The sequence below is a fragment of the Cydia fagiglandana genome, chromosome 11 (genome assembly GCF_963556715.1).
Source record: "Cydia fagiglandana chromosome 11, ilCydFagi1.1, whole genome shotgun sequence".
Taxonomy (NCBI): domain Eukaryota; kingdom Metazoa; phylum Arthropoda; class Insecta; order Lepidoptera; family Tortricidae; genus Cydia; species Cydia fagiglandana.
In genome coordinates, this window is record NC_085942.1 from 17,631,194 (window position 1) to 17,658,685 (window position 27,492).

A 27,492-nucleotide genomic window follows, 5' to 3' on the forward strand; every position below is an offset into this window, starting at 1 on the left:
CAAGGACAAAACCCAGAGAAAATATCATAAAGAACAATCAAGTAACAGTTGTGTTCAGAAATTTGGGTCACAGGAAAAAATACACATTTGCAGGCCAGCTTCTGAAACAGATAAAACTCTTGTTAGTCAACTTACGGGTCAAATATCGGATATAAATGTTGCCAGAGTCGTTGACGGGCGGCAGAGGGGGTATTATTATAGGCCTCTCTTCTGTAGGCAGCTGGGTCGGCAGGCTCGGTAGATTCGGTAGGTTCGGTGGATTCGGGAGATTCGGTAGATTCGGTAGATTCTGTAGGTACACTTCCGGAGGTTCGGTTTCTTCGAGTTCTTCTGTTTCGTCTGTTTGGAAATAGTTATCGTTTGAACGCGAGCGGTCGTCGTATTTTTGGTTTTTAGGTTTTCGTTTTGGCCGTGATTCGATTTTTGACTTATATTTAACTTATACTACTTCATTTATATCCTTATTATAATGTATATTTATCCAAAGTCAATTATATACATCTTGGTAAATCTTGCCTTTGGATTTACAATTTATACTTAATGCACTAATAATATTTTGCTCTCATTCCACATCATTAAGTATTCATAGAGAATTATTTTTGAACAAACTATTATAGTCTCTTAATTTTCAATCGGTAAAGTTAGCGGCTCTATGGTAATAGTTTAATATGAGGCCCGGGTACAGCACAGTAAACATATTACAGTTAGTAGGGAACTTTATAAAAGGTTATTATGTTATAATTATTCATGATAATATTGCAATAATTATTACAGCTTCAAGAATTATGCATGATCATAGGAGTGGTTTTATCAAGGGTCTTACAATACTGCAAAAGTAACCTACATGCTAGAGCGAAACGGCAACACCTAACATAATAGTTATTTCAGTAGCAGCAAAAAATCAAATAGTTGTCTCTCGCTCTTACATGCCTCCAGCAGAACCGTGAGTGTAAGGTGTTAGGAATTTTCCCCGCTATTGAAATTGGCCCATTCAAGGCATCAGCTATGGTGTACGATATAAAAAATGAGTTTGTGGTGAAATGACAAAACACGTCCCCATTATTTATTCATGTTCTCCAACATATAACGAAACCAGTAATTAATTATCATTTTTTTTGAAAAAAGTTCTTCTCAGAAATTAGGAGGTTTGGTCAATTTTACTTTGAAGGCCATTTTCTCCTAACAGGTTGAGTTTGGGCAGCTAAAAAAAATACGTGTCCGTTATTTTAGACTACTCTATAACATATATCAAAATAAATCAAATCGGAGTCGGAGAGCTGGGTACCCTTCCTTGTGAGTAGAAACCACATAATAAATCCCAAATTTGAAACAAAAGTGTAGTGTACAATTTTAAAAACAATGGCCTACCTACTGCACATAGCTATTACACCGTGTCTCCTTTCATTTATTAAAAGGGTTAGGCAACAAAACTCCCGTATGCAACAATTAGTCGGGCACCATAGCTTTCAACTTTTTGCTCGGCCCGACGAAAGCGGTACAAAAGCTGTGAAACTCGATACATCGAAACCGGTGCTCTTGTTTATACAGCGTGGGCCCGCATATGCGAACACACTTTAATTGGAAATTCCGATGCTTAATTAGTTTAAAACCTATATTTATTTATGTATTAAAAATGGTGATTAAAGTATTTTTAGTCAAATATTCAACGTGAGTATGCAGCTACACGGGAGCGACACATATCGAACAATTTTCGACTTAAAATACATGAGTGATCCGTTTTACTAGGTTCCGTTGTAGATAATGTGACCCGAAGCTTTCTTGTAAAAAGTTTCCGAATGACATTATACTCGTATTATCATGTCAACAAAAGCTTAAACAATCGAATTTAATTAACAATGCAAAATGGGACCAAGGCTGATGTGTCATCATGGTTAAAAATTCATACTATCTCATTATCTGACAGGCTATCGGCACTTACAATATTTAAAAAAATAGCCGAACTCATTGAGTAGTGCAAAAAAATTACCGAGCTTTAAGTAATAAAGAAATAAGTTTCGATCAATATCTTAAAATCGATTTTGTTGCTACAAACCGATCTGTTAGTTGGTATAACACATATGTAGTTCACAAGTCCCAATTTTTATGTAAGTGGTAACAAAATACAAACGCTTCCTTCAGTGCACGGTGTATACAAAACTCGTGTCTGTTACTTCGTTCTACAGAAACCATAAATCATCTATTGTTATTGAGAAAAAAAAACTCGATATCTGGAGTGTCTACGCAATAAATAAACACCGGGCATATCGATTATAGAAAGATTTATATCTACTTCTTTGACGTGCTTACTATCATCACTCATATACGCTATTGTGGTCGTGTAGATTTTGTGAAAGAATATCGCATTCAAATGTAAGGAAATGTGAATGTAGACTATTTTGATTGTTTGTGAATTGATAACAAAAGCATAAAATAATAGAAGATTTTGTTTTGTAGTCGCCAATAAGATTTAAATTTCTATCACGATCCATATATTTATAAAACGTTCCGTATCGGAACGTATTCAATTACCATATTGTAAAGGTTTCTCTTAATAAAATAAACAAATACCCACATATTGGCAAGCAATAATAAAATTACAGGCATTCGGAAATTCTCATATAAAACGACAGCTTTTTACGTTTCCCCCTTTTGATAAAAACGTACAGGCGGAGTACTTATATTGAAGCTTATGCCTTTCGATAAAAGAATTTATACTCAAATACCAGTATGATTATTAATACAAGTGAGAGTTCCTCGAATAAGGTTGGGGCTAAAAGATACCTACGCGGTTAATAAGGTCCATTAAACCTTACGAATTCAAAAGTCCTTACGGGTCCGATTGCGACTTGTATAGGGTAATCATATGAAAAAACGAAATATCGTGACAAAGTCCAGACATCACCAAAATCCTAACATTTCCTGGACGGTAATTTCTCCAAAAATGACCAGGTGGACCACTAGTGTAACTGGGCCACCATAGTGATGTAGCTGTAGCTATTTCACACAATAAAGAATAAATTTAATTTATCTATACAACTCAAAAGCCATTGACTGGGCTTAAAAGATCTACGGATGACAGGAAAACGTTTTAATAATATTCAAAAGTAGGTAAATTAATGATATTTTATTCCAATAGACAACGTTAACAACAGGCAGTGACACGTTAAAAATTCAGTGTCAAATTATGAAGACCATAAGCACCTTACGTTCCATAAGGCGCCAGGCATAAGCTCATTAAAGGGTTTCCAAAACAACTTAAACCAAAATCAATCTTAACCCCCTCCACATAAGAGCGATAAAGATCATAACATGCCACCGTCGACTAACACTAAATGAATGCCATTCGAGACTAGACAAAAAGGTTAAAAAAGTAAGCAGTGTTACCAATTTCATTTTGCGGTCGGAACTTACAGCCGTGAACTACTTTGGTCTCTAATCTTATGACTTTTGAGACGCTTCTTAATTTCGCGGACGGCAGCAGTTAACTTGGTGGCATTATAACAATGGCCGCTAAACAAAGCGGATTTCCCTCAAAGGAGCTTTGGTGTGAAAAAAAAAAGAAGCGCGGGAAATCGAAAAGCAACAAACGTACATTTTTCTGTAATGCCCGGGAAGTGGGTTCACAGAAAATATTACGTTTTTAATTGGGTAGCTTCGTTTATGAAAGATATTAAAAGGACAATAATTGTTAATTTGGCAGTTGTTAATTTATAAGCAGTTTATCTAATAATGAAAAGAATGTGCAAGCGAAAGAGGTATGTCAGGATCGTAGCAAGTAGAATTCCGTGGTCTCTGCCTACCCCTCCGGGAAATAAGCGTGATTATATGTATGTATGAAAAGACGCGTCTGATAGGCAAACATATTTTCCAAAAATCTGTACAACTTAGCTTAAACTGTCCTCATCCAACGGATTCCATGAAAGTGCTATTCTGTTTATACATTTTTACTTTTTTTTATAAAATTAAATACCTTCGACAGTATGAAAACTTTAAATTCCATACGTTAATCAGTTAATCTATAAAATGAAGTCGAAAATCGTCAAAATTGACCGCGTTCACATGCCTATCAACCAATCATAGCAGATTGGCGTGCCATAAACGCGCGCGCACACCTCCGCGATATTTCACGGCACACCCGACACACGTAAACAAATCGCTTTTCTATCGCTGTTGCGGGAGTTATCGCCCGCTCCGGGTTAATAGTAGACATTAATATGAAACGCGTGCTGTATTGTTTACAGATCTTCGTATTACCATGAAGAATTTTTCTCTTCGTTGGCGGCCATTTTTTTTTAATCCCTTGGTTAAAAATGGGTACCTACTAACTTTTTATATCTGACAAATGTTATGTTATTTCTACTCAGAATCACAAAATCTTTTGAACCATTAGAAGAAACAAGTGTCCCAATATTTCCCAAGTCACCGCTAAAGTATACATGTAAATAATATAATAATTATTACATAAGGAAACGAGTGTATTACGGACGGAGCAGACGGATCCTAGTTACCACGTACACACAATATTGTCTCGGGTTACCGCGAAAGTTACACGTGAAAGGAAACTATGTAAACGGATTAAATCGCGTATAACAAATTTAAAATACAACTGGACGTTGCGAACCCTTTACGTTGACCACAATCAATGGAAGACTGAGAAAGAAACTGACTGTTGTTTTAAGGCTCCTCTTCAGGTTGGGCCAACGCCAACGCCAACGAGGGACGCATTTATGCGTTAGAGGGAGCAAGTGATATTGCTATCTCATTCTACCGCATGGCTGCGTCCCTCGTTGGCGTTGGCGTTGGCCCAACGTGAAGAGGAGCCTTTAAATGTTATCCGAGGTACCCTATGATCAGGTATCTAAAAGAAACAGTACAGTCATCTGCAATAATATGTTTCTTTTCGAAGGCCGCTAAATATGTAAAACGCTCTTATTGCTCTACAAATATAAGATCGTGTCAGATATTTTTGCGGCCTTCGTTGTGTAACATATTATTGCAGGTGACTAGGTGTTAGGCTCCTAGCTAAATTGGTTGTTCAATACTTTCGCTATAGCATTTCCAATTTAGCAAATACCATAAATGGCATGACAATCCCGTGTGGTGACTTACTTATGAAAAAAAAAACATCGCAACGCAAACAAAAAAATCAAATCACCATACTCGTCACATCAAATTGCCAAATTTTATAAACAGCTTTTTATGACGACGTTTTTTTACAGCCTACCTTAAACCATCACGTGACTGCTCCTATAAGACTGTTCTACTTCCCCTAAATAGGTCGACGGCATAAAAAATATTTCATACATGAGGGATTGCCTTATAAATCAACGTATAAGTAACTATTCTTCAAGGCCATTAAGCAGAAACGATGCGCTTATTCTACTCAATTTCCTGAGACGATCGGGAGCCGCTTTTTTAGGAATCAAATATTCGGATCATGGATTGCCTCTAAATAGACTACGCATGAAGCGTTGGCCTCATGACGACCCGCGTCCTAAGCATAGTTCATGGACCCAATTAATTTTTGACTATCTGTCTTTTTTTAAAGTTAACTAGGAGGTTAGCCTAAAAGGAAAGATTGGCTTAAAATTGCCATAGAACGAGACGCGTGGTAGAAAGAGAGGGAGGCCTGTGCCCAGCAATGGGACACAACAGGCTAACAAATAAATAAATAATAGGAATTTTATTTTCTTTCTCCTCAGAATCACGAGCTCTTTTGATCATATTGGGAGATAAAAACTGTCCCAAAACAACCATAGGTATATATTTCGTTCGTTCGAAGGGAAACAAAAACCTTGGTACACTTTTTCACCTATTACGACTAGGAGAGCTTATAATAATGAGTAGATATAGCAAAATGTTCCATATAAAAAAAGTGTAGTATTGAATTTTAAATAAAATGGCCCACATGCTCCATCTAATAGTTAAGCGATCTGTGTATATATTAGAATTCGCGGGGGCGTCTTGTTTGGGCGGAGGGAAAAAGGGCGGGGGGGGGGGGGGAGCCTAATATTACAGGCGAATGTTCCGCCTTTGTTTTATTAACGGAAAAATCTTCAATATTAGCTAAGACATTTTAAGGTAGTTGAGAGAGTTGCTAACGGGTAGCGGGTTGCCTTGCTTATAAACATAACCCCAGGGTTTTGGGTGCAAGATTGGTATCGTGTGCGTATATTTGTAACTCTATTTATTGTAAAATAATTACCAAACTAACGGCTCGATTCGGGAAATGAATTAGAGACTCACTAGATATGAAATAGTAAAGATATGTGACGTTCCGCTGCAAAAGGTACCTTATGGAGGCTGGCGCCGCGATTCGGGAAAAGAATTAGAGATTCACTAGAATTGAAATAGTGAAGATATGTGACGTTCCACGGAAAAAGGTACCTTATGGCGGCCGGCGCTTCCGTCGCATAGCGCCGCAATAATATTGGAGGAGCGTTAATAATAGCGTAAGCGCCAACCGCTATAAGGTACCTTTTTCCGTTGGACGTCACATATCTTTACTATATCGTATCTAGTTAATCTCTAATTCATTGCCCGAATCGCGCCGTATGAATTCAAAATAGGTGTGCTTAAAAAAGTTAAAATAGATTCTGAATCTAGAGTTTCTAATCATGTTTTGGCTATAAAATATTCCCTATTTTAAAACCCCAGGGTTATAAAACACGCTAGAGCAGAAAAGGGCCTTTTTGGCATGCTTGTGTCATGAACGTAGGAATCCTTAGGTTATGGGACTTGTGTGATATTGAAGTGCTGATATACATACGTCATATAACTACGTGTATGTGAGGTGTGCAATAAAGAGTATTGTATTGTATTGTATTGTACATATTCGGATTTTGGCACTTATTTGGTACAAGTCTTCCGGACTGACCCTATAGACTTCGCACATGTGTAAATACCTATTTCATCGGACATGTCATGTTTTCGTGATTTTTTCTCTCGAGCCTACTTTAACCTTTTAGGGTTTTGGTTGGTATCTGCCCTTACAATTACCTATAGTCTATTTTCCGTGCGAATTTTTATGGCATTTGTCTTTGATTAAAATAGGCAAAAATTCGATATACTTAAAAACTACAATTTTGCGTTAGCCCCGTGGTAATTTCATTGACATTTCTTGCCCGAATTTATGGACCTTAAGTTCCACCAACTCATCTTCTGTGGAAGAGTTCTCGGGAGCTATAAGAAGCTTTGAGCAGTATACTCGCACCGTCATAATAACTTTGCCATCGACTACCCTTCATAGACTCAGCACCATAAACTATGCTTTTATTGTGGCCCTGGGTAAGCATATTTAATAATATTTATTAAAATATGAATCGGGACTTAATCGCGTACACAGTATACATTTATTATTTGGCTTGACTTTTCAAATTCAGTTATATAAATTATGAGTAAAAATCGTGTTAGTTTAAATCAATATAAGTAAACAAATTATCACTTTTTACTACTTGTAGGCTAAAATGACAAAAATACGTTCTAATAAATATATTTATTATTGTATGAATAAAAAAAACGACGCTTAAGGGGCCCACTGATTAACAGTCCGCCGGACGATATCAGCCTGTCAGTTATTCGGAACTGTCAAAATTTTGTTCTAACTGACAGGCCGATGCCGTCCGGCGGACTGTTAATCAGTGGGCCCCTTTATAAGTGCAAAGTTGAAAGGTTCCGTGGGAATCTGCCGAATCGTACACTGCTGAAGAAAACTTTGTCGCCGAGATGATTTTTCAGGTTTGCGAAACCGTATTTACTGTACAAGTGATCTGTGAAACCTGCACTCTATATTTCCCACAATAAAACCTACATTGTACCTACTCGTACGCTCATCATTATCTCATCCGCTTGGATCCGGGAATCTGCCGAATCTTACACAGCTGAAGAAAACTGTGTCGCCGTGATGAATTTTCAGGTTTGCGAAACCGTATTTACTGTACACGTGATCTGTGAAACCTGCACTCTATATTTCCCACAATAAAACCTACATTGTACCCTACGCTCATCATTATCTCATTCGGTCGGCAGGTGCAGCCATAAACCTTTTTAATATTGCTCCTAAGTGCACTTGAGGTATGTGAAGTTTTGAGTGCAGCAAATAATGTTTAAGTGTAACGCTAAAGTTTGATGCGTTTGTGGAAAGAAACGACTTGAAACGTCTTGGTAGATATTCCGCCAATTCGCACTAAGCGCTTTGCTTCTACTTTCCTTATGCGCACTGCCAAGGAATGGAATTCCTTGCCGGCGTCTATATTTCCGTGCTCTTATAACCCGGCAACCTTCAAATCAAGAGTGAACAGGCATCTTCTGGGCGAGCTCGCTCCATCGTAGGCCACGTCTACGCCTCGGCTAGTCTGTGGCCATGAGTAAACCCATGCATAATAAAAAAAAAAAAAAAAACGACATTCCACTTGTTATAATGGGAGATAGTGACATCGCAAATATAGGATGTTTTTTAATTACCGGCAACATTGTCGATGTGAATATACTCATATCATCATACTCAACAATACTGAACAACTTTTACATTGGGACCAAAGCCGAGAAAAATTGGCTCTCCCATAGAAAACATCAGCATCTGACCAGCCAAAATGCATGAAAGAGTCAATTATTTTCTTAATTGTGGGATAGCAACAAACAACAAACACATATCCACTTATATACACACATTCATACAAACAGTGCTAAAATCATAATCCTTCCCATAGTCGGGTAAAAATTACATTAACACTCACTTGCTCGATAAAGTCCTAATGGAATGTTGCTTGAAAGTAAAACATGGCCGTATAATTTAGTAACGTATGCTTTTAGCCCGAGGATCTCAACCTGGCCACTTTTGCTACACTTTCAAACATAAAAGCTATAGCTTTTATACACGATGAATCTCCATCAGAGCGAGTAGCTTGTACTCTGGGGCGCATTTTATGAAGTTGCAAGTTATATTTGCACAAAGCCTAAAACAGCAAAATAGATTTCGTATTTATTCCGCCCAGAGTGAGGTGCTTTTCAAACTTACCAAATTGTATCAATATCTGAGGAAAAAATAACTACAACTAAAGGTTATTCGGCCAATAAGACTAAAAAATGATACTCTTTCCACTTTTTCCTTACGTCTACTACTGACTGGACTTTATTGTATTTCTTCATTATTTTCATGTGCATTAAAAGCTTATAATAGGTAAACTTTTTTCTACACTTCATTTCTGCCAGAAAAGTTAACTATTATCACAAAACCAACGATTATAAAACAAAACCATGATGTAAAATGAGAGCAGTTATAATACAACTATACTTATAAACTAAACATCTTACAACTATACAAAAATATACAAAACATCAGTTAATAAACGGGCAAACGAAGAAACGACAGATTTCTTTGTAATTTAATTAAACCTCAGAAAAGTTTGTAAGAGACAGGAATACAAATCATCCGAGAATGAACTTTCTTTCGAATTTACTTGATGTCTTTTTCGCGACATTTGTGTCGTTATTCATAAACAAACAAAAGACAACTTATTGTCAGTTGTTGTTAAACTGACATAATGACATAAGTGACATAACTATCTATCGACAATAAACAATAAACAAATGTGTAGGTATCTACTGTCTGAAACGTCCTTTTTTTCGCTAATGTACCTACCTACGATAATATGTTGGTACCTATAAGCGGTTTATATTTGCGCTAGCAAATGTATTCAATTCAAGTCCGCATATTCCTTTTATAATCAGTTATTTTTAAATGAAATCTATGGATTTCACAGCAATAGGTATTCTAAAAACTGAAGATAAAAATGAACAGCGGACGAACGCTCAAACGATTCTGTCATATCTGTGAGATAATTTATTTATAGAGAGTATCCAGAACAAACTGTAACCTAATTTCTGAGAATTACAAACATTTTCGTGAAATTTCTGAAAATTTATTAGAATTCACATCAAAGCCCGAGGTTTACCTTAATTCCACCAAGTTTTATCCTATAATTTATTCGAGAATATCTGCAGATCATTTCAACGATACGGTATTAAGACACAAATATATAATTTATACATTCATTTGTAGATGAATGGAGCAACGACAAACGCCGACGAAAAGTAGTATTCTATCGGGGTGAGTCGCTACGAAAAGTCACGTGACTATATTCCTATACATTTAAGTTTCGAATGGCGTTTCCTGTCTACGATTATCATTTTGGCTAAGCCGTCTGATAGGTGTTTTTTTTTTTATCGGAATAGCAACTAAATGGAATAGCTTCATATATGCTGCAATTACCGCTTGGCGTAATAAGACCCACAAAAGTAGTTATTATAAAAGAGTGTAAATATAAGGCAAAAAAATACGCAATTGTGTCAGTAACAAAGCAAGCTTTAGTAATATCAACTTACTTAAAATACTATGTATTGTACACAAAAAATAAGTACATCAATCACCCTACACTGAGAGAAAAATCATCACCAGGAATTAAAAAACAGTTCTGTACTGGGGGAAAAATTAAGATTTAGTAATAATTATCGACGTTTCACTATTTCTGTAAAGTTTATTTATTTCTACAAACAGCTCAGTAATCCCAAATATAATTTCAACAAACAGATAATAGAAATTGCAAGAACTAATAGAAATTGCAAAAGTCAATTTGTTCCTATTAGTTAACTCTCCTTGTCCCCGGATTAAGTTTATTTTTGTAATTCTAAGTGTATTTTTGTTGTACTTTTCTCTCAGTGTATTATGACTATATAACCAAGTCCCAGCGCGCACAAGCGACAGGTTAACGTATCTGGTGACCGAAGAGCTGGCGGCTACCTCGCACAACGCATCAGCATTGCGATACAGCGAGGTAATGCCGCCAGCATCCTTGGTACAATGCCTCAGGGGCCTATTTTAGATTAAAGATAGTTATTAATTTCGTTTAGTAGTATACAAGTACATATTGTTTGTAAATAAATAATTTTTATCAAGTAAACCACCTATCCGCTTTTGACGTTGTTCTTTATAAAACAAATAGGAACATGCGGGGTGAATATTACTGAGTATATTAAAACTTTCCTGTATGCAGCCTATATAACTTATGATTTGTTACCTAAACTTTCATGTTAGGTACACATTCCTGGAGTAAAATTATAATGTTACGAAAACCGTGGTTGTCGAGTTTGATCAAGGTAAAGAGTTGGCTTGTACACGGTTATTACTTTATTGCTAAGCCCGTGAAGCCAGAAAATTAGAAGGAAACAAAAGATGAATGAAGATGATGAAGAAATGCGGCGGAAGATATGGCCGTCGTGCGGGTTTTGACCTTTTATCTCAATAACTATGAAAATATACTTCTGTTTAAAATTTGGCTCGTCACATCCCTCGGCTATATCACCAGTTATTCTAGACTAAAATTATACTGAAATTATTAATTATATAACTATTAATTACTGCGATTACCATAGCTGCTGGGTGAAGACACGATTTCGTATAATTTTAGCCGTAATGGCTGTCAACCAATTATATTTATTCCGTAACAAGTTTCCATAATTGTTTTTTCTTTTTTTTTTTTCAATAACAATAAGTAGCCACAGCAAATCCAAATCCCAACGCAATCACCAAAGAGCAAATGTAACACACAATAGCGTTTCTCGTAAGCCGGCAAAGATGATGAAGCATGATTTATGGAGTACACTTGGTCATAATTACATCAGAGGCACACGACACCAGGTGGTGGAGAAAAAATACTTCATCTTATCTCAGGTTTTTGGTGTAGATAAAACCCCTAGAGAATTATCCATGTGGGAGGGTTACATTTTTGTTTAAATTCAATTTGAATGTATCCTAAAAACCATGACAGAAATATTGGTTACACAAAAGAGCCCCACTTATTATTTATTCATTCCGTCACTCATTTTAACAAGGAAATTGACAGGCAACAGTAATTCAGCGGCAGGTGACATCCGAAGGTTACCTTATTAAACATACCGCGGGGTTTTGGGTGCGGAAATGTTTACCAATAGCCAAAAACTGTAAAAATAGACACTATTATTACATTTCTAAGCATATTTATTTATAACTATTCCACAATAAGCAAAGTTATAAATACACAAAATCAGCCCCTTACGTAAAATCCCGAGGTATGATTAATAAGTCTATCGTGGTTTTAGTAGGAGTCGTTTTACGATTGTTTTATATTAAGTGTCTCTAAATCCCTCTAAAATTACCTACGTATGGCGTGATATTAGGTACGAATTTATGTAAGCACCTATTTAGCGATTTTAGTATTTTGCTGTCGATCATTGTGGAAGAAATGCTCAACATTATCCAAATCCTAATCCAAACCTCTTCGGTTATCTTCCTCTTTTTTCTATTTATTTGATTATAAATTTGTATTCATCCATTTTCACGCCCACCGAAACATCAAATCGGTTACAGTAGGCACAATGTGCATCCAATTTTAAATCCACCACAGCGGGACCGTATTTGCACACGTCTGTTCAGATCGGCGTCTATATCCGCGTATTTTTCGGCGCCCAAACTTTGACACCTTATTGCCTCTCATGCAATATGCATGCTGATACCCCCCTAAGACAGCGCCCCCATAATTGGTGAAAATCAACCCGCCCCCTCCCATAACTTTAACGGAAAATTCTCTTCTACCTCAACATCCTATCGCGACTTTTCTTTCTCTGAATTCTAGTCTATATTGTTAAGTAAATACAGTTGGTTTTGAATTAAAGATTTGAATGCGATAAGATCTTGGAAAAGTATGCGGTCAAAATAACACGACCAAATCCGCTGGACTGTAACCACCATTGTAATGTGAGGAGTTTTAAGTTCATCTTAAACTGGACTATTTCTATATCCTTTCCTATTACGCTCAGCAGTGTATCAACGCGTTAAATAAGATAAGCTCCCGGAGTCAACCTTTCCTGGTTATTGTATTGGAACTTGAAACTCTAACTGTAGTAATTTATTCATAACTGCTGCTTTGTTTCTTAGTAAGGTATTGTACTGGTTCCGGGAATCTTCTCATTAACCCGTTTGATGTTGAAAGTTGAGCTTTAAATCTTTTTCTCAAACATGCAATGAAATATTGATGTTATGTTCCTTATAATAGGCTGCGAAGTATGACGTTTCAGGTGCGGCTAGGACAAAAGGTATTTAATGGAATTTCATACAAATCTTGCAGGCCTAGGCCGGCAAAGTCCTCTTTTTTAATTTTCATTTCACAGATATTTGTGACACAGCATCGTGGCATTCATCCATAAAAAAAACTAGAGGCATCAGTATTGGCTTTATGGTTCGTAATGACACTGCCACTACGCCTATAAAAAAAAAAAAAAAACAATGTTTGCTATAATTTGCAGTTTTATTTGTATAAAATCAACATGAACTTAATAAATAATACATTATTAACCAAATTTTATAATTTTAAATTATAAACTTAACTACACAAATAAAAACATTTAAAATATTTCATCTAAACGTTAGCGGTAAAAAGGTCTACTCAAACACGCGTAGTTATTTTTTTTAAATTGTTATGGAGGTAAAGTTGAAAAAATTTCATTCTGTTTTATTGGATTTATGGTGCGTTGTTGATTTTTTTACTTTAATATGAGTTCCGACGAAATAATGAAATTAATTGTAATCGTAGGTGTTGGAATTGGCAGCGTAAGCAGAATTGATTTTAAATAACTTGCTGCCTCTGCCGCCAAGTCAAAGACGAAGTATGTATATGGTTGCTTATGGCAATTTTATTTTTTGATAAACTAAGAAAAATGGCTTACAGTTTATTAGAAACAGTTTTGTGGCATATTTTAAATGAATGTAACTACAAATTCGTCAACACTGTGGAAATTATACTTATTTACTCCATGCATAAAGCAACGATGTATGTGAAACATGATATCAATATGAAAGACTATGTAAACTTATGTGACGAAAACGACAGTCAGACGGATACATGGCGAAAAAATCAAAGATACATGAAAATATACGGGTAGTAAAAATACACGACTCGTCTAAAACATACGCGTGATAATGATATAGGTACGTGTTGGTTATATTTTGGGTGTAGTTTACTTTTACTTTTTTCTATAAATAAAACTTGGGTATCGTGGATTTTTTATTTTATTTATTTCATTGCATGTTTGAGAAAAGCACTATACATACCTCGGCGGGAAATGGGGTTGCCCGCGCTCAGACCTATCCGACCTCGCTTCGCTCGGCCGTCTATATGTCTTCGGCCGGCAACCCCTTTTGTCCCGGCCTCTGTAGTAATGTACTATTATATCGTAATTTGGGACATACTTTTGCACGTTACGTGTACAATATGCACGTTTCTGTGTATTTTGAGCTATTTGCTAACATTTACTAAACTTTGTGTCCCAGAATTTGAATTTGTGTCAGAGATTTTACAGGTTTTTTTTATTTATTGTTTACTGCTTTATACATGAAGGTATAAATAGCGGACTTAATGCCTTAAGGCATTCTCTACCAGTGAACCAATTTAAAGTAGACTAATAAGTCTTCATCGAAACCGAAGTGCCAACGATTCTAACCATTTTATTAAAGAAAGTGCCAAAATGGAATGGAATTCCCTGCCGGGGTCTATATTTCCGTGTTCTTATAACCCGGCAACCTTCAAATCAAGAGTGAACAGGCACCTTCTGGGCGAGCTCGCTCCATCGTAGGCCACGTCTACGCCTCGGCTAGTCTGTGGCCATGAGTAAGCCCATTCATAATAAAAAAAAAAAAAATCGAAATAATTATTTTATCAACACTCCAATATCACCTAAAATTACATATTTGGGCATAATGTTGCCATTTTGGCACTTTTTCTTGTAAAGTGGTTAGTCTCCCGAAATCCCCCTACATTATTTTATAGCAAAAGCTATTCTACCAGTTATCTATAGTGAAATTTCTCTATTGAATACCTTTCCATCCGATCGGACAGACAAATTGTCTGCGGAATCAGCTTGACAATGATAAATTAATGTAGTCAAGCTATGTCAATATCTTGCAGAAATATATCGCCTTTAAGATCGACGATCTCCCTCATTTTCACACTTATCGTTTTACAAATAAGGAACATATTTGCATAATTCGAGTATTTCTGTTATTACAGCCCTATTCTATTAAACGTTAATGAAGGATATTTTGAAGTGGGCATTTCCTTAGGATTCATTAAGATGATCCAAGGGTTTGAATACAGTATTACTTATTAGCATAGTAGGCATCTTGATGCCACCAAATATCTCCACAAAAGTTAACTGCGATATGGGTAGGTACATTAAGGGCGTCCGCTAGCTGACGCGGCTACACAGAGTGAATAAGCGGGTTAAAGAAATTATAGTATGAGGAACGGTAAGTAATTCAAACGCAGACGTGTGCGACGGATTTTACCAACAATGGTACCCGCGTGCGTATGTCCGCTCCGTACACCCGCGCTGCCGCACATAGCATAAGAAGACTAAGAGCTGTAACTCGTTTTGAAATCTCTTTCAATTCTAGAACTTATCGTATACAAGTACAAAGTATACAATTGAATGACATTTCAAAATTTGTTACTGCTCTTATGCTAAGCGCGGCAGCGCGCCATCTAGCGGACGCCTTAACGCAGAATCGGCATTGTTACTCGAATGTCAGAGAACTTCGCGTCTCATATTAGAAAAGTACATTAAAACAAAACCTCGAGCACTAAAGTTGTTTATGTTTTCGTGCCTGCAGCGAGTGTTGAAATAATACGGTTTATGGTAAGCAGGGAATCTTGTCGCAGCTTTATTCGGCATACACCTTACATTTACCTCGGTTTAGCTAGGAACTACCTCCGATAGACTGCGCATTTTAACACTATCACCACACAGGAGTCCTTTTTTGTAATATACAATGTACCTACTACCTGCGTCGCGCCACTCGGTTGCAACCCTTTTTTTTTAACGATACCTCCAAGTAAATTCATATTTAAAACTAATTTGTAATTTGCAATTCGACTCGGGTCGACAGAAATGAGCGGTAGCACTCTCTGACTAATGGCAGTAATGGCCCAATCGAATAACGCTTATAAGTTGTCACAGCGATACGATACCGATCTATCAGTGTTAAAAGAGACATTTCTTCTACCAAAAACGTCACTTTTAGCACTATGTAACGTAAATTAGTACGGGAGTGCCGAGATGACAGAGTGTCTTCTTATCCCCTTTACAGGGTGGCTCAAAATTGAGTTGACGACGAACTTTACTATGGCATATTGCTCATAATTTTAACAAAAAATGCGTTTTTGTGTCAAAGCTATTAGGCAGAAGGATATTAAAAAGAAGAATATTAATATATGAACATAATACGTTTTGTTAACATGACTACATAGTTAAGTGACCAAATATTTGTCAACGTACCTATATCTGAGCCACTCTGAATGCTCTATCTAGTTGTTAAGCGATTGGTGATCTGTAGGGGCAAAAATCTCGTAGCGTGAAGAGACACACTGTCAAATGCTGTCATGAATTTTGTTACTTTGAATTATGGTTTCATTAAATTATTATTTTTGTGTCCCCGTTGGTTCTTTGTTTGATTGTGATATAGGTACCTACTTATATTTTATGTATAGGTATGCATTATGCAGGATTTTTTTATGGCAAAGTGCTTATAGCAATTAAATTATTTTTAATTTTATTATACGACACATTATTATTGAAAAGTATTGTTGATATTTATAATTATTGTGAAAACCAACATCGATACAGAGTTTTTTATTTTCTTTGTTTTTTATATAAAAGGATGTTTGATAAAATTGTTGTAAGTCCATCCGATCTTTAGGTACATAAAGATTATATAGGTATACTGGAAAATTCCGTACAAGAACGTATTGTATTACAACCGTAACCGATAGCGTGATGTCTCATTTGAATGCTGAAACTAAAAGCAAGCGCTGCTTTATCTGTGAAACTAAAAGCAATCGCTGCTTTATCTGTGAAACTAAAAGCAATCGCTGCTTTATCTGTGAAACTAAAAGCAAGCGCTGCTTTATCTGTGAAATTAACAATAGTTGTACATCGATGTACTTACAGTTAGTGTAGTTTTTGATATCCAGCAGCGCTGTTGATTTAAATATGGAACTAATTCTTACTACATATTTATTATGTTCTCGTTCATGAATATTTCCCATAGTAAACGGAGAACATTCTCAACTATAAAGGGGCCCACTGATTACCTGTCCGCCGGACGATATCGGCCAGTCAGTTGTTCGGAGCTGTCAAATTTTTGCTCTAACTGACAGGCCGATATCGTCCGGCGGCCTGTTAGTCAGTCGTCGGCTTAAGTATTATGAATGACCACCTATCAATGTTCACTTACGCGCGTAGTTAGTTGGTGACAAACACACCGACAGTGTGTGACAAGCGTGCGACTGCAACTTTACGTGTACCGGCACAACTTTACAGTTGGACGTGTCCTGGACACGGACTCGGACAATGCTCGTAGAATAAACAATATTTACGAGCTACTGGGTATATTGATGGTTTTACAAGTGATTTTAATGCCAACGACCGATTCAGTTTTGTTTCTGTTTAAAAATAAAGGAATGTCTCCTCTAAGTAAAATGAGCCAGTTTAAGGATTTAAGGTAGCTTCCCTCCAGGGCCCGACTTATCTTTCCACCCTGTATATGGCTCTAGGATGAGCACAACACAACTAAAAGTATTATGAATGACCTATCAATGTTCACTTACGCGCGTAGTTAGTTGGTGACAAACACACCGACAGTGTGTGACAAGCGTGCGACTGCAACTTTACGTGTACCGGCACAACTTTACAGTTGGACGTGTCCTGGACACGGACTCGGACAATGCTCGTAGAATAGTCAGTATCGCTTTACGAGCTACTGGGTATATTGATGGTTTTACAAGTGATTTTTAAGCCAACGACCGAAGAAGTAGGTAACTATTCCGTTAGGTACTTACAGCATAGAATAAATGTACTAGGTACAGAAGGTTCACTCAACAAAACGCGTCTATTATGAATTTATGACAGATATGATCGCAAGGTGGCATAAGCGCGAGCGCGGCAACTAGTAGTAGTTGTTACTACTGCTAGACACCAAAATTGGTGTGGGCCGCATTTACTTGTAGCGACGCGACGAAATCACGGAGTGAGCCTCGCCTGCTTACAGTTCGATATTGTACAGTACAACGTAAATCATAGTGAAAATATTTAGGTATCTATAATTGATGCTAAGAAGAGTGAGCAAGTCAAACACAAAACGAATTAGAAGGGACTGAATGAAAACATCCAACATAAAGCAGTAAGTATGTAGATCACAATGCAACTATCGCTATGATAATAGATTCTATACGAGTACAAATCTTCCTATGCCATTCGTTGGCATTATACAATGTAACAAACGAAATCGTATAAATTAATAACGTATCGAAGACTAGTAACAGTTCCGTCCCCTCAATGACCTCATTAACTCTGCGTCTGGCAGCACGCGACGCTGGCACGATATTGCAGCTGGTCTGAAGTAAGGTCAGCGTAGCGAGATAAAAAATGTAGTTCACAAAATGGCGGTCCAAAATTTTCTCAACCACTTTTTTTTTATAATAAGTCTAGTCTAGTTTTCTCAACCACTTTTTTTTTAGGGTTCCGTACCCAAAGGGTAAAACGGGACCCTATTACTAAGACTTCGCTGTCCGTCCGTCCGTCCGTCCGTCCGTCCGTCTGTCACCAGGCTGTATCTCACGAACCGTGATAGCTAGACAGTTGAAATTTTCACAGATGATGTATTTCTGTTGCCGCTATAACAACAAACACTAAAAACAAAATAAAATATAGATTTAAATGGGGCTCCCATACTACAAACGTGATTTTTGACCAAAGTTAAGCAACGTCGGGAGTGGTCAGTACTTGGATGGGTGACCGTTCTTTTTTGCTTTTTTTGTTTTTTTTTTGCATTATGGTACGGAACCCTTCGTGCGCGAGTCCGACTCGCACTTGCCCGGTTTTTTATAATAAGTTCTAGTCACATCTAATGGAAAGTGAAGACAGAGCCTAACTAAGATGGAGCTCACCGGTTCAAGAATAGCCTTATTCACTCTAGCTTTAAAGACACCGAGGTCATATTTCTCAGAATACTGATGACGGGAGCGGCCCACTTGATGGCAAACAAGCATACGACCTGCCTACTAGTAAGTGGTCATCGTGGTCTATGGAAGCCTACAACTCAAGGGACGTTACGTCGCCGAACCCTTAACTTAAGCTTTAACTCCTGTGTTTTAAAACCCTCTTCTGTGGCTCTAGGATGAACACCCTGCCGACGGCGAGTATTGCGGTGATAGAAAGCGGCCGCTGGCAATCATCCGCATCATGTCAAAAAATCTTCAGAGCACAGTCCATTGTACAGTGTATGTTTACATTTTTTTACCTTATCACAAAGGCAAAAGGTGCAAAAGTGTAAACATATCTTTGACGTCGACTGTATATGATATTATCATGTTTTGTGTATACGTACTTCATTTCAAGTTTCTTTTAATGCATTTGCAATACCTACTAACATTTTTTTCCGCTACCTAAAAGAGGTCTACAAAAGATCGTTTAAAAAAACTACATCATCAAAAACATAATAACAATTATGAGTAATCAAAAGCAAATTAGCATCAGAACATTTTCGAACAGTCAAAAATAGAAATAGTAACACAAAAAATTGTGTGTAAAAATGCCAACTGTAGATAAAATAAATAAACACAGTGTTCGTAACAGTCGAACTTACATAATTACACCACATTCGGTCACGTCAATACCGGTACGCGGAACGTAATTGTGGTTTTACTGGCACACCAGTAACTGGAATCGTTCACACTGCTGGTAAATACAGTCTTGCAAGTCAGCGTTGTGGAGTCACTGCCGTATTCGGACTTCAAGATATTCACAAGAGACGACACGTACTAGATCCATTCTAGATACGTTATAGTTTAGATATCAACTAGTTCACTTTTGCAGGGCAATTCGGGCAACCAATGTCACTTTTACGTTAGATAGAGTAAGATATCTATTATATGTGAATTAGATCTCTTAAGTCATGTCCTGTGGAAATCGTTCAAGAGTATCTCCAGAATCGCGCAAATGTCAAATTTGACAGGTTAGATCTTAAACATATCGTTATCGTATCTTGGTGATGTCTAAAAGATGTCTAATAGATGTCTATTTCATGATCCGAATCGGGCCCTCAGTCTACGTAGCATGCATTCATTATGTTCAAAGGCACACTTGGTAGAGGTATACGGCTCGATTCTGAAAATGTATTAGATCTCTACTAGACCTCAACAAGTTACGATATGGATAATTTAAAGATATTTGTAAGATAGATATGTCAAATTTGACGTTTCCGCGATTCTGGAGGCCCTCTTGAACGATTTCGACAAGTTATGACTTAGATATCCAAGTCACATCTAGTCGATATCTAATGTAAATCTAGTTGTTCTCTATATCGTTTCTAGATCTTGTGATTATCTCGTTTCCCGAATACGCGTGATAGTTAAGTGACTTGTTTATACGAGTAGTCGCGTCGAATGTTAGTCCCTATGACAGTTTATTTTATATGGAATAGGTATCTATTGTTTTTAGAAAATTTTCGGGAGTTTAGCACATTAATTAGCAACATAACATTTAAGTAATTACAATACAGTAAAAACATATTTCTTCAAATATGTTTTAACTAAGTCCAACCGGACGAAACATGAAGAAAATGTCATAAGGGCCATCATTTGACACGAGAGGTATACTAATATCTAAACTTACTTCAAATGTTACTCTTCTGCATTGCGAATATCAAAGCTTAATATTTCATTGTGTTGTAGGTATCAGTCATCAGGTAGATACTTTCATTTAATAATGACAAAATGATTTATCTGGTTTCACTTCATTTATATGAAACAAGGGAAATTTTTTAGTCACAGCCGGTAACTTCCTTGCTTTATTGGAAAGAGAAATAGTAATTTTTCTTTTTAATGGAAGAACTCGGGTACCAAAAGGTAAAGTGCCTTTTAAATAGCAACAATATAAAGCTTAATTCTGAACGTAAATTATTTCAACCAAAAAGCAACCCGTAACAAAAAAGGAACATCCAATTCAACCCTAATATTTTTAATAACGCCATGGCTCTTAAAAAGAATAATCAAATCGAACACCCTTTCGGTCTGGAGATAAATAAAAAAGGGGGGCACATAAATAACTTTAGAGCCCAGACGTGGGTCTAATGAGTACGGGGGGCAAATTGAAACAGGGGGCAATAAACAATTTGTATTCAAACGGTCGGCCGGCCGCATTTTAATTTACTTACTCAGATTAAAATTGCGCGTGCTCCGATTTCAAACCGATTTTACTTTACTTTCATTGATTGAAGATGTAGATTCTTATTGGGGTTTGGGGGTACAATCGAGTTTACTAAGCTATAATATTAGTGTTGGCAGGAACTCGAGTCTTTTGAGTCTAAATTTGAAGAACTCAGCTCGTTTTTACGGGGCTCAGCGCTTAAAAAACTTGTGAGTATTTCAAGTCCCGAGTCGAGTCGTTTGTTGAGTCTTTTTTAAGAGCAACTCAAAAGGACTAGAGCCACTGAATAAAGACACTGTGAACAAGTTTATAGTTTTTTTGCTAAATAACAGTAATCAAATTAGGCGTTATACGTATAGTATGATATGTGTACCTAATCCATAAATTATACATAAAGACAATGCATTTGGAAATTGTTTGTAAAAATATCGAAAGTTCTCTGAAATAGACTCAAGCAAAAGACTCGGGTCTCTATCAAGTTGAAAAAGAACTCGAGTTTAGACTTAATTATAAGAGTCTGAAAAACTAAGTCGAGTCTTGAAGCAGAGGACTCACTATAAATCTTTCTTATTTGAAATAAATGATTATTGAATTGAAAGGACTCCTACCCATCACTAGCTATATTCCCCGGGGCCAATATTTTGCAAATTGACTGTAACTTCTCGATTGTCTCCTATTGTCTATACTTTCAATTTACGTATTGAATCTTCGTCAAGCTTTCTGCCACTGTTCTAAATAAATAGCGAATATTCCGCCCCAATTGTTTTAATTAAAGCGAAATTTCGTTCCGGGCGAGTTCTGTTTTTGTAGTGGTTTGTCGAGCGCTTCCAGAATAGGGGATGCTAAAGGAAAGTAAACACTCACGATTGTCTTTTGAACAAGGTTATTGTTATTACATTAAGATGAAATTAATTCAACGTATACTTACTCAAGTTAAATACCATAACAGATGGGTTTACTATAATTTAGGAGGAAATTATGCCTTACTTAGATTCAGCCAAAGACGTAATTTTGCATCAATTTCCTGTATTTAATGCGTGTAGATTGAATATTTGTAGTTATTACTGATCATAACATTGACGTATATCTCAGATCGGGCCTTACAGGCACTAAAAATGGTACTAGTTCAGCGGTGTCGTGCACCTAACGTGCAGTCGTGCAGTCTAACGCAACTAGTTGCGACCAATCGCGCGCGTGATGCGAACACATCAACCAATCACGTTGTAGCAGTGTCACACCACTGTACTGTTCATGCCCCACGTTCATGTCCCATTCTTATTGCCCGTAAGGCCAGTCCTGGGATATACGTCAATGGATCATAATTCAAAGTTTGAATTGAATTTCAAACTGCCTTATCACAATGCAAGAGTAAAAAATGCCTTTATTAAAATCTTTATTCACTCCCATTTACTTTATAACTTCGTATAAAGCCACAGCTTACACCTTTACAGCGGGGCCATTACTGATGTTTACGCTCGTCCGCTCCGCGCGCAAACAATGGTGCGTTTTCTTATCCAATTCTCTGCCGCTTGCGTTCTTTCAACACTAAGCTTCCCCCCAGGCTTTGTTGTGGTAATTTCATTACACGGTCTGAATATTAAACACCTTTATGCACTTGCTTCTTCGCTATGCATTCTACTTAGCCGGGACAGATGTGTGAATTATGCTTTCATTTTCATGTTTGCTGTAGAAACTGGCGTGTAATGTGTATTAATCAAAATATCTCAATTTACACTGAATTTCTAATGGAAATCAAGTATACCTACTATGCATACATGGGCACAATGCAATAGATTATGTAAGTAAATTAAGAGACTTGACTCTAGGTCTGTATACGAATACTTTTAAATATCACTTCTATTACCTACCTTTAACCTTTAAGTTCGGAAATCACATGGTATTCTCTACTTACGCTAAATCTTGAGTTTATGTAGATGAGCTGACGAGTGAAACTGAAACAGGATCAGGACTACCAATTGACTACGTTTTCCCGTACCTAAGTGGTCGCCTTTTCATAATTTTATGCCTGGCCTTTCTACAGTAAGACAATAACAATTAATAATTCGTACGCCGCAAACTATAACAAAGGCCTTGGCCAGAAAACCGTACCGTTGACCCGCTCCAGAAACTTCCAACAAAACTAACAATAACACTCAACGAAGTTAAATTTGTTAGTATAATTAAAACAATTAAAACTCACTAGCGTTTGATGGAGTTCTATCGATGGGATAGGTACCACTTAAACAACGATTACTGTTTGCCGTACCAAACGAAAACAACTTATTGTAATAGCGAATTTATCTAACTTGTGCCCTTTTTAAACCGAGCAAGTCAAGCTCAATATTGAATATTTCAGTACGCTTTTATTACAAATGAAACTTATACTTTAATCAAAATGAAATATTAACCGGAACCCATTCACCGGAAGCGGTCTTTCTGGCAGTTAACGGAATCGCGCTATTTAATGAATATAACGAGACTGACCTATTGCACGGATGTAAATTTTGCGTTCAATAAAACAGAAAAACAGATGAGTAGACACGATTTTTGTTTTCGCAATAAGGTTGCGTTGTTTTATAACAGAGTTCCTATGGTAACAGGAGTATGTATCACCAGATGAGCTCAATATTACCATAATATTGTATCCTTTTATTAGGGAGGCGTCCGGTTTATTAGCCCTTAAATTTTTCAATTTTTTCGTTTAATATAAAATTTAGTTCAATACACCAATAGCCTTGGGGTGCTGCCTCTGCGTGCGTTCCATGACACGGGTAAGGGCAGCATCCGCTCGGTGTACCCCTGACTTTTCATTAAAGTGTCAAAAAGGCCTCTACGTGTTGGCTTCGGCTACACGACGTCTCCCAAATATCCGGAACACCATTGTTCCCTGATAGGAAAGACATCCACACTAATATGTGTGTGTACTAAATAGTGTGTTTGTTACCTCTTCCTATCCCATTTGGACAAAATTTGGTATGGAGATAGTTTGGACCCCAAGAAAGGACATAGGGTAGTTTTTATCAATCATCATCATTCCACGTACACGAAGTCGCGGGCAGAAGCTAGTACGTTATAAATGCGAAAGTAATGCCTCATTTAGACGGTGCGAGAGCTCGCATGCGCGTTTCTTTACATTGCATTATTTAATTGGTCCGTTGAATTAATGTAACATCAATGGTCCGCAATGTAACTAAGTTCGCGCGCCGTCACAGAATAAATAATAGAACTAGGTACAGAAGACTCACTCTTTAACAAAACGCGCGTGTTACGATTAGGACAGATATAGCCGCTAGGTGGCGACAGCGCCACGCGCGGCTAGCCACCAAAATTGGCGTGGAACGGATGTACTTTTAGCTACCTGTAGCAAACCGACGAAATCGCGGAGAGAGCCACGCCTGGCGCCGTCTAAATAGGCCTTAACTCTGTCTGTCTGTAACCTAGTATTTTACCTGTTGTCTATTATGTTAAAGAACTTCGCAACCGCAGTACGCTCAGCGAAAATATTCCCGGGAACTATAGAAGTGAAGTTCTAAAAATGAGTTATACCGAAAGTTTAGAGGCTTTACGTAATCCGCACAGCATATGAAATGGAAATCGTGAGACGGGATACTAAATGGAAACTTTACCGTGGAACTAAAGTCTAAACACCTTTTCTAGGGTTCCGTACCCTAAAAGTAAAAACGGAACCCTATACTAAGACTCCGCTGTCCGTCTGTCTGTCTGTCACCAGGCTGTATCTCATTAACCACCAGGCTGTATCTCATTGACCAGATAGTTCCATCCTGTGCACTTGGGTCACTTGGGTCAAAATTATTAATTAAAAAGATATATTTAATATTTTTTAGGACATTTGTTTATTTCTATTTGTACTTTTGACATGAAATCATTATTTATATGAATAACAATATTGTGACATCCTTCAATTCAATTCTAGACAATTTTATTTTACTTATTATTTATTATACATATATCCATGATTCCAATTAATTTTAATTTTATTATAAATCTTGATCTCATTGTCAAAATATTGTGTTAATGATTAATTTTAATGTACTTACTAACATCTAGCTGTAATGTATTATTTATGGTGCTAACAATATTGTATGGAATTTTTATATTCTGAAATAAAGATATTTTATTTTATTTTATTTTTTATTTATTAACCCTTTATAAGGCATAAGGGTGTCAGAAATTATGCAAAATTGAACCCTATCCTTTTCAAACAAAGTTCAAAATCATGTGGAAATATATTCCCTCTGCCTTATAAGGCTTAACCGTGATAGCTAGGCAGTTTAAATTTTGACAGCTGACGTATTTCTGTTGCCGCTATAACAACAAATACTAAAAACAGAATATAATACATAAATAAGTCGGGCTCCCATACAACGGTACGGAACCCTTCGTGCGCGAGTCCGACTCGCACTTGGCCGGTTTTTCTATTACTGTTTTCAGGAAATCCGAATGCGAATAGGAAATAAAAATGATTCGTTAGTCCATAATCCCGACTATTCAGGTAGGATTTGATGGAAAATTTGATCTGCATGCAATGTCATATCGCTTTTAGAATGGTGCTCCGATAGATGAGAACGTAAACAAATTGCAGGGGCGTTCATTTCATGATTAGTTTAACTTTAGAGTCCGTCTAAGGTAACTTTGCACCGAATTTCACAGAACAAAGTGAGCAAGTGTCATTATACATCCCAATGGCCTCGCATATCGGGAAACGCACTTAATTTGCAAATAAAATTCTTTACGCAGCCCTAAACCCACGAACATCAAACGTAACAGCCCATTCTAAACGTAGGTAGCAAGACAATCAAAATAAAGTTGCCAAGTAAATTATCTTACACTTTTAATTCTGTTGGTCGGTTTTCAATACCTAAAGCCCACCGCAAATATAAAAAAATCGCTATCTCTCGCTCTCTATCACTCTTGCATATGCGAGTGAAAGAGACTCACGGCCCGATTCGGGAAATGAATTAGAGATGCACTAGATATGAAATAGTAAAGATATGTGACGTTCCACGAAAAAGGTACCTTATGGCGGCCGCAATAATATTGGAGCGGAGTTAATAATAGCGTAGCGTAAGCGCAACCGCCATAACGGTACCTTTTGCCGTGGAACGTCACATATCTTTACTATTTCACATCTAGTGCATCTCTAATTCATTTCCCGAATCGCGCCGTCAGCTACCAAAGTTATTACTTACGAAGTTCGCGGTAGCCCGGTAGACCGTTGTAAAATACAAAGATGGCTGGCATTCCGTGTTGCGGACAAAATGTAAAGTCGTAATGTAAATAAGTAATGTGACGGTAATGCGTATTAACTAATATAGGAGGGTTTCACTGATTTATTGATTTTGTTATTGAAATAATTTTTTGTGGTGGTTATAATTTAATTGGTGGTTACCCATTAAATTTAAAACTGAATTGTTATTCGGGGGATACAGCAATGACCTTTTATTATTTTTTATTCTTCTTTTAACAAAGGGGTATCCATAGTTAAGTATGTATTAGTTTTGCTGTTGTATGGCAACGGGAATGCAGTTATGTTTTAGCCAACCTGTATAATTCAGACTCTGGTAAACAACTGTGCATAATTTAAATACTACACATTACAATGACGGCACTTACCGTTCTGAATAGCTTATAACATATGTTAGCTTTACGTAAAAATATTTGAAAGTACCAATTTTAGGGCTTCACGTTTGCCTTACAAAATAAGGAAACGGAAAATTTTCGGCTCAACCCGTAAATTTAACAAGTCAACCAACAATAGAAGCCATAGTCAACACCGTTTATGTTACGTAACTCCGTATTTACGAAAGAATGAAAGGAGAGCTATGTTATGTGAATCAAAGCTTTACCCCCTTATTCATAAACGTCTACTAAAGTTGACAAGCCGATAATAATCGTTTGTCCCTTTCCATCATACCGATACGTCGATAGGGACAAACGATTATTATCGGCTTGTCAACTTTAGTAAACGTTCAAGAATAAAGGGGTTTAATCTTTGCATTGGGGCAATCGCAGGGATTGGCCATAAGGACCAGTTTCAATTAACCAGACAACTGGCCTGGCCGTGCAATTAACGTAGCTTACCGAGAGTACGCGATTAGTCCGATTTGCGCGCGAACCTTACAAAAAAGGAAATATTATTATCTCTTATGTAGAGCTTGGGGCCTAGGCATGACAATC

At 37.0% G+C, this 27,492-nt stretch overlaps 1 protein-coding gene across 5 annotated transcripts in view; it reads right to left on the reverse strand.

Moving 5' to 3' along the window:
• Nucleotides 1-27,492, reverse strand: part of LOC134669117 (tyrosine-protein phosphatase Lar) — a 680,297-nt gene that overhangs the window by 191,198 nt on the left and 461,607 nt on the right. For 4 of the 5 annotated variants that reach the window (XM_063526652.1, XM_063526651.1, XM_063526656.1 and 1 more), the window contains exon 6: nucleotides 136-339. The exons of the other annotated variant lie outside the window; for it this stretch is intronic. In XM_063526652.1, coding sequence (XP_063382722.1) covers nucleotides 136-339 — 204 coding nt within the window. The remainder of the gene's footprint in view (nucleotides 1-135; nucleotides 340-27,492) is intronic. 5 annotated transcript variants of the gene reach the window in all.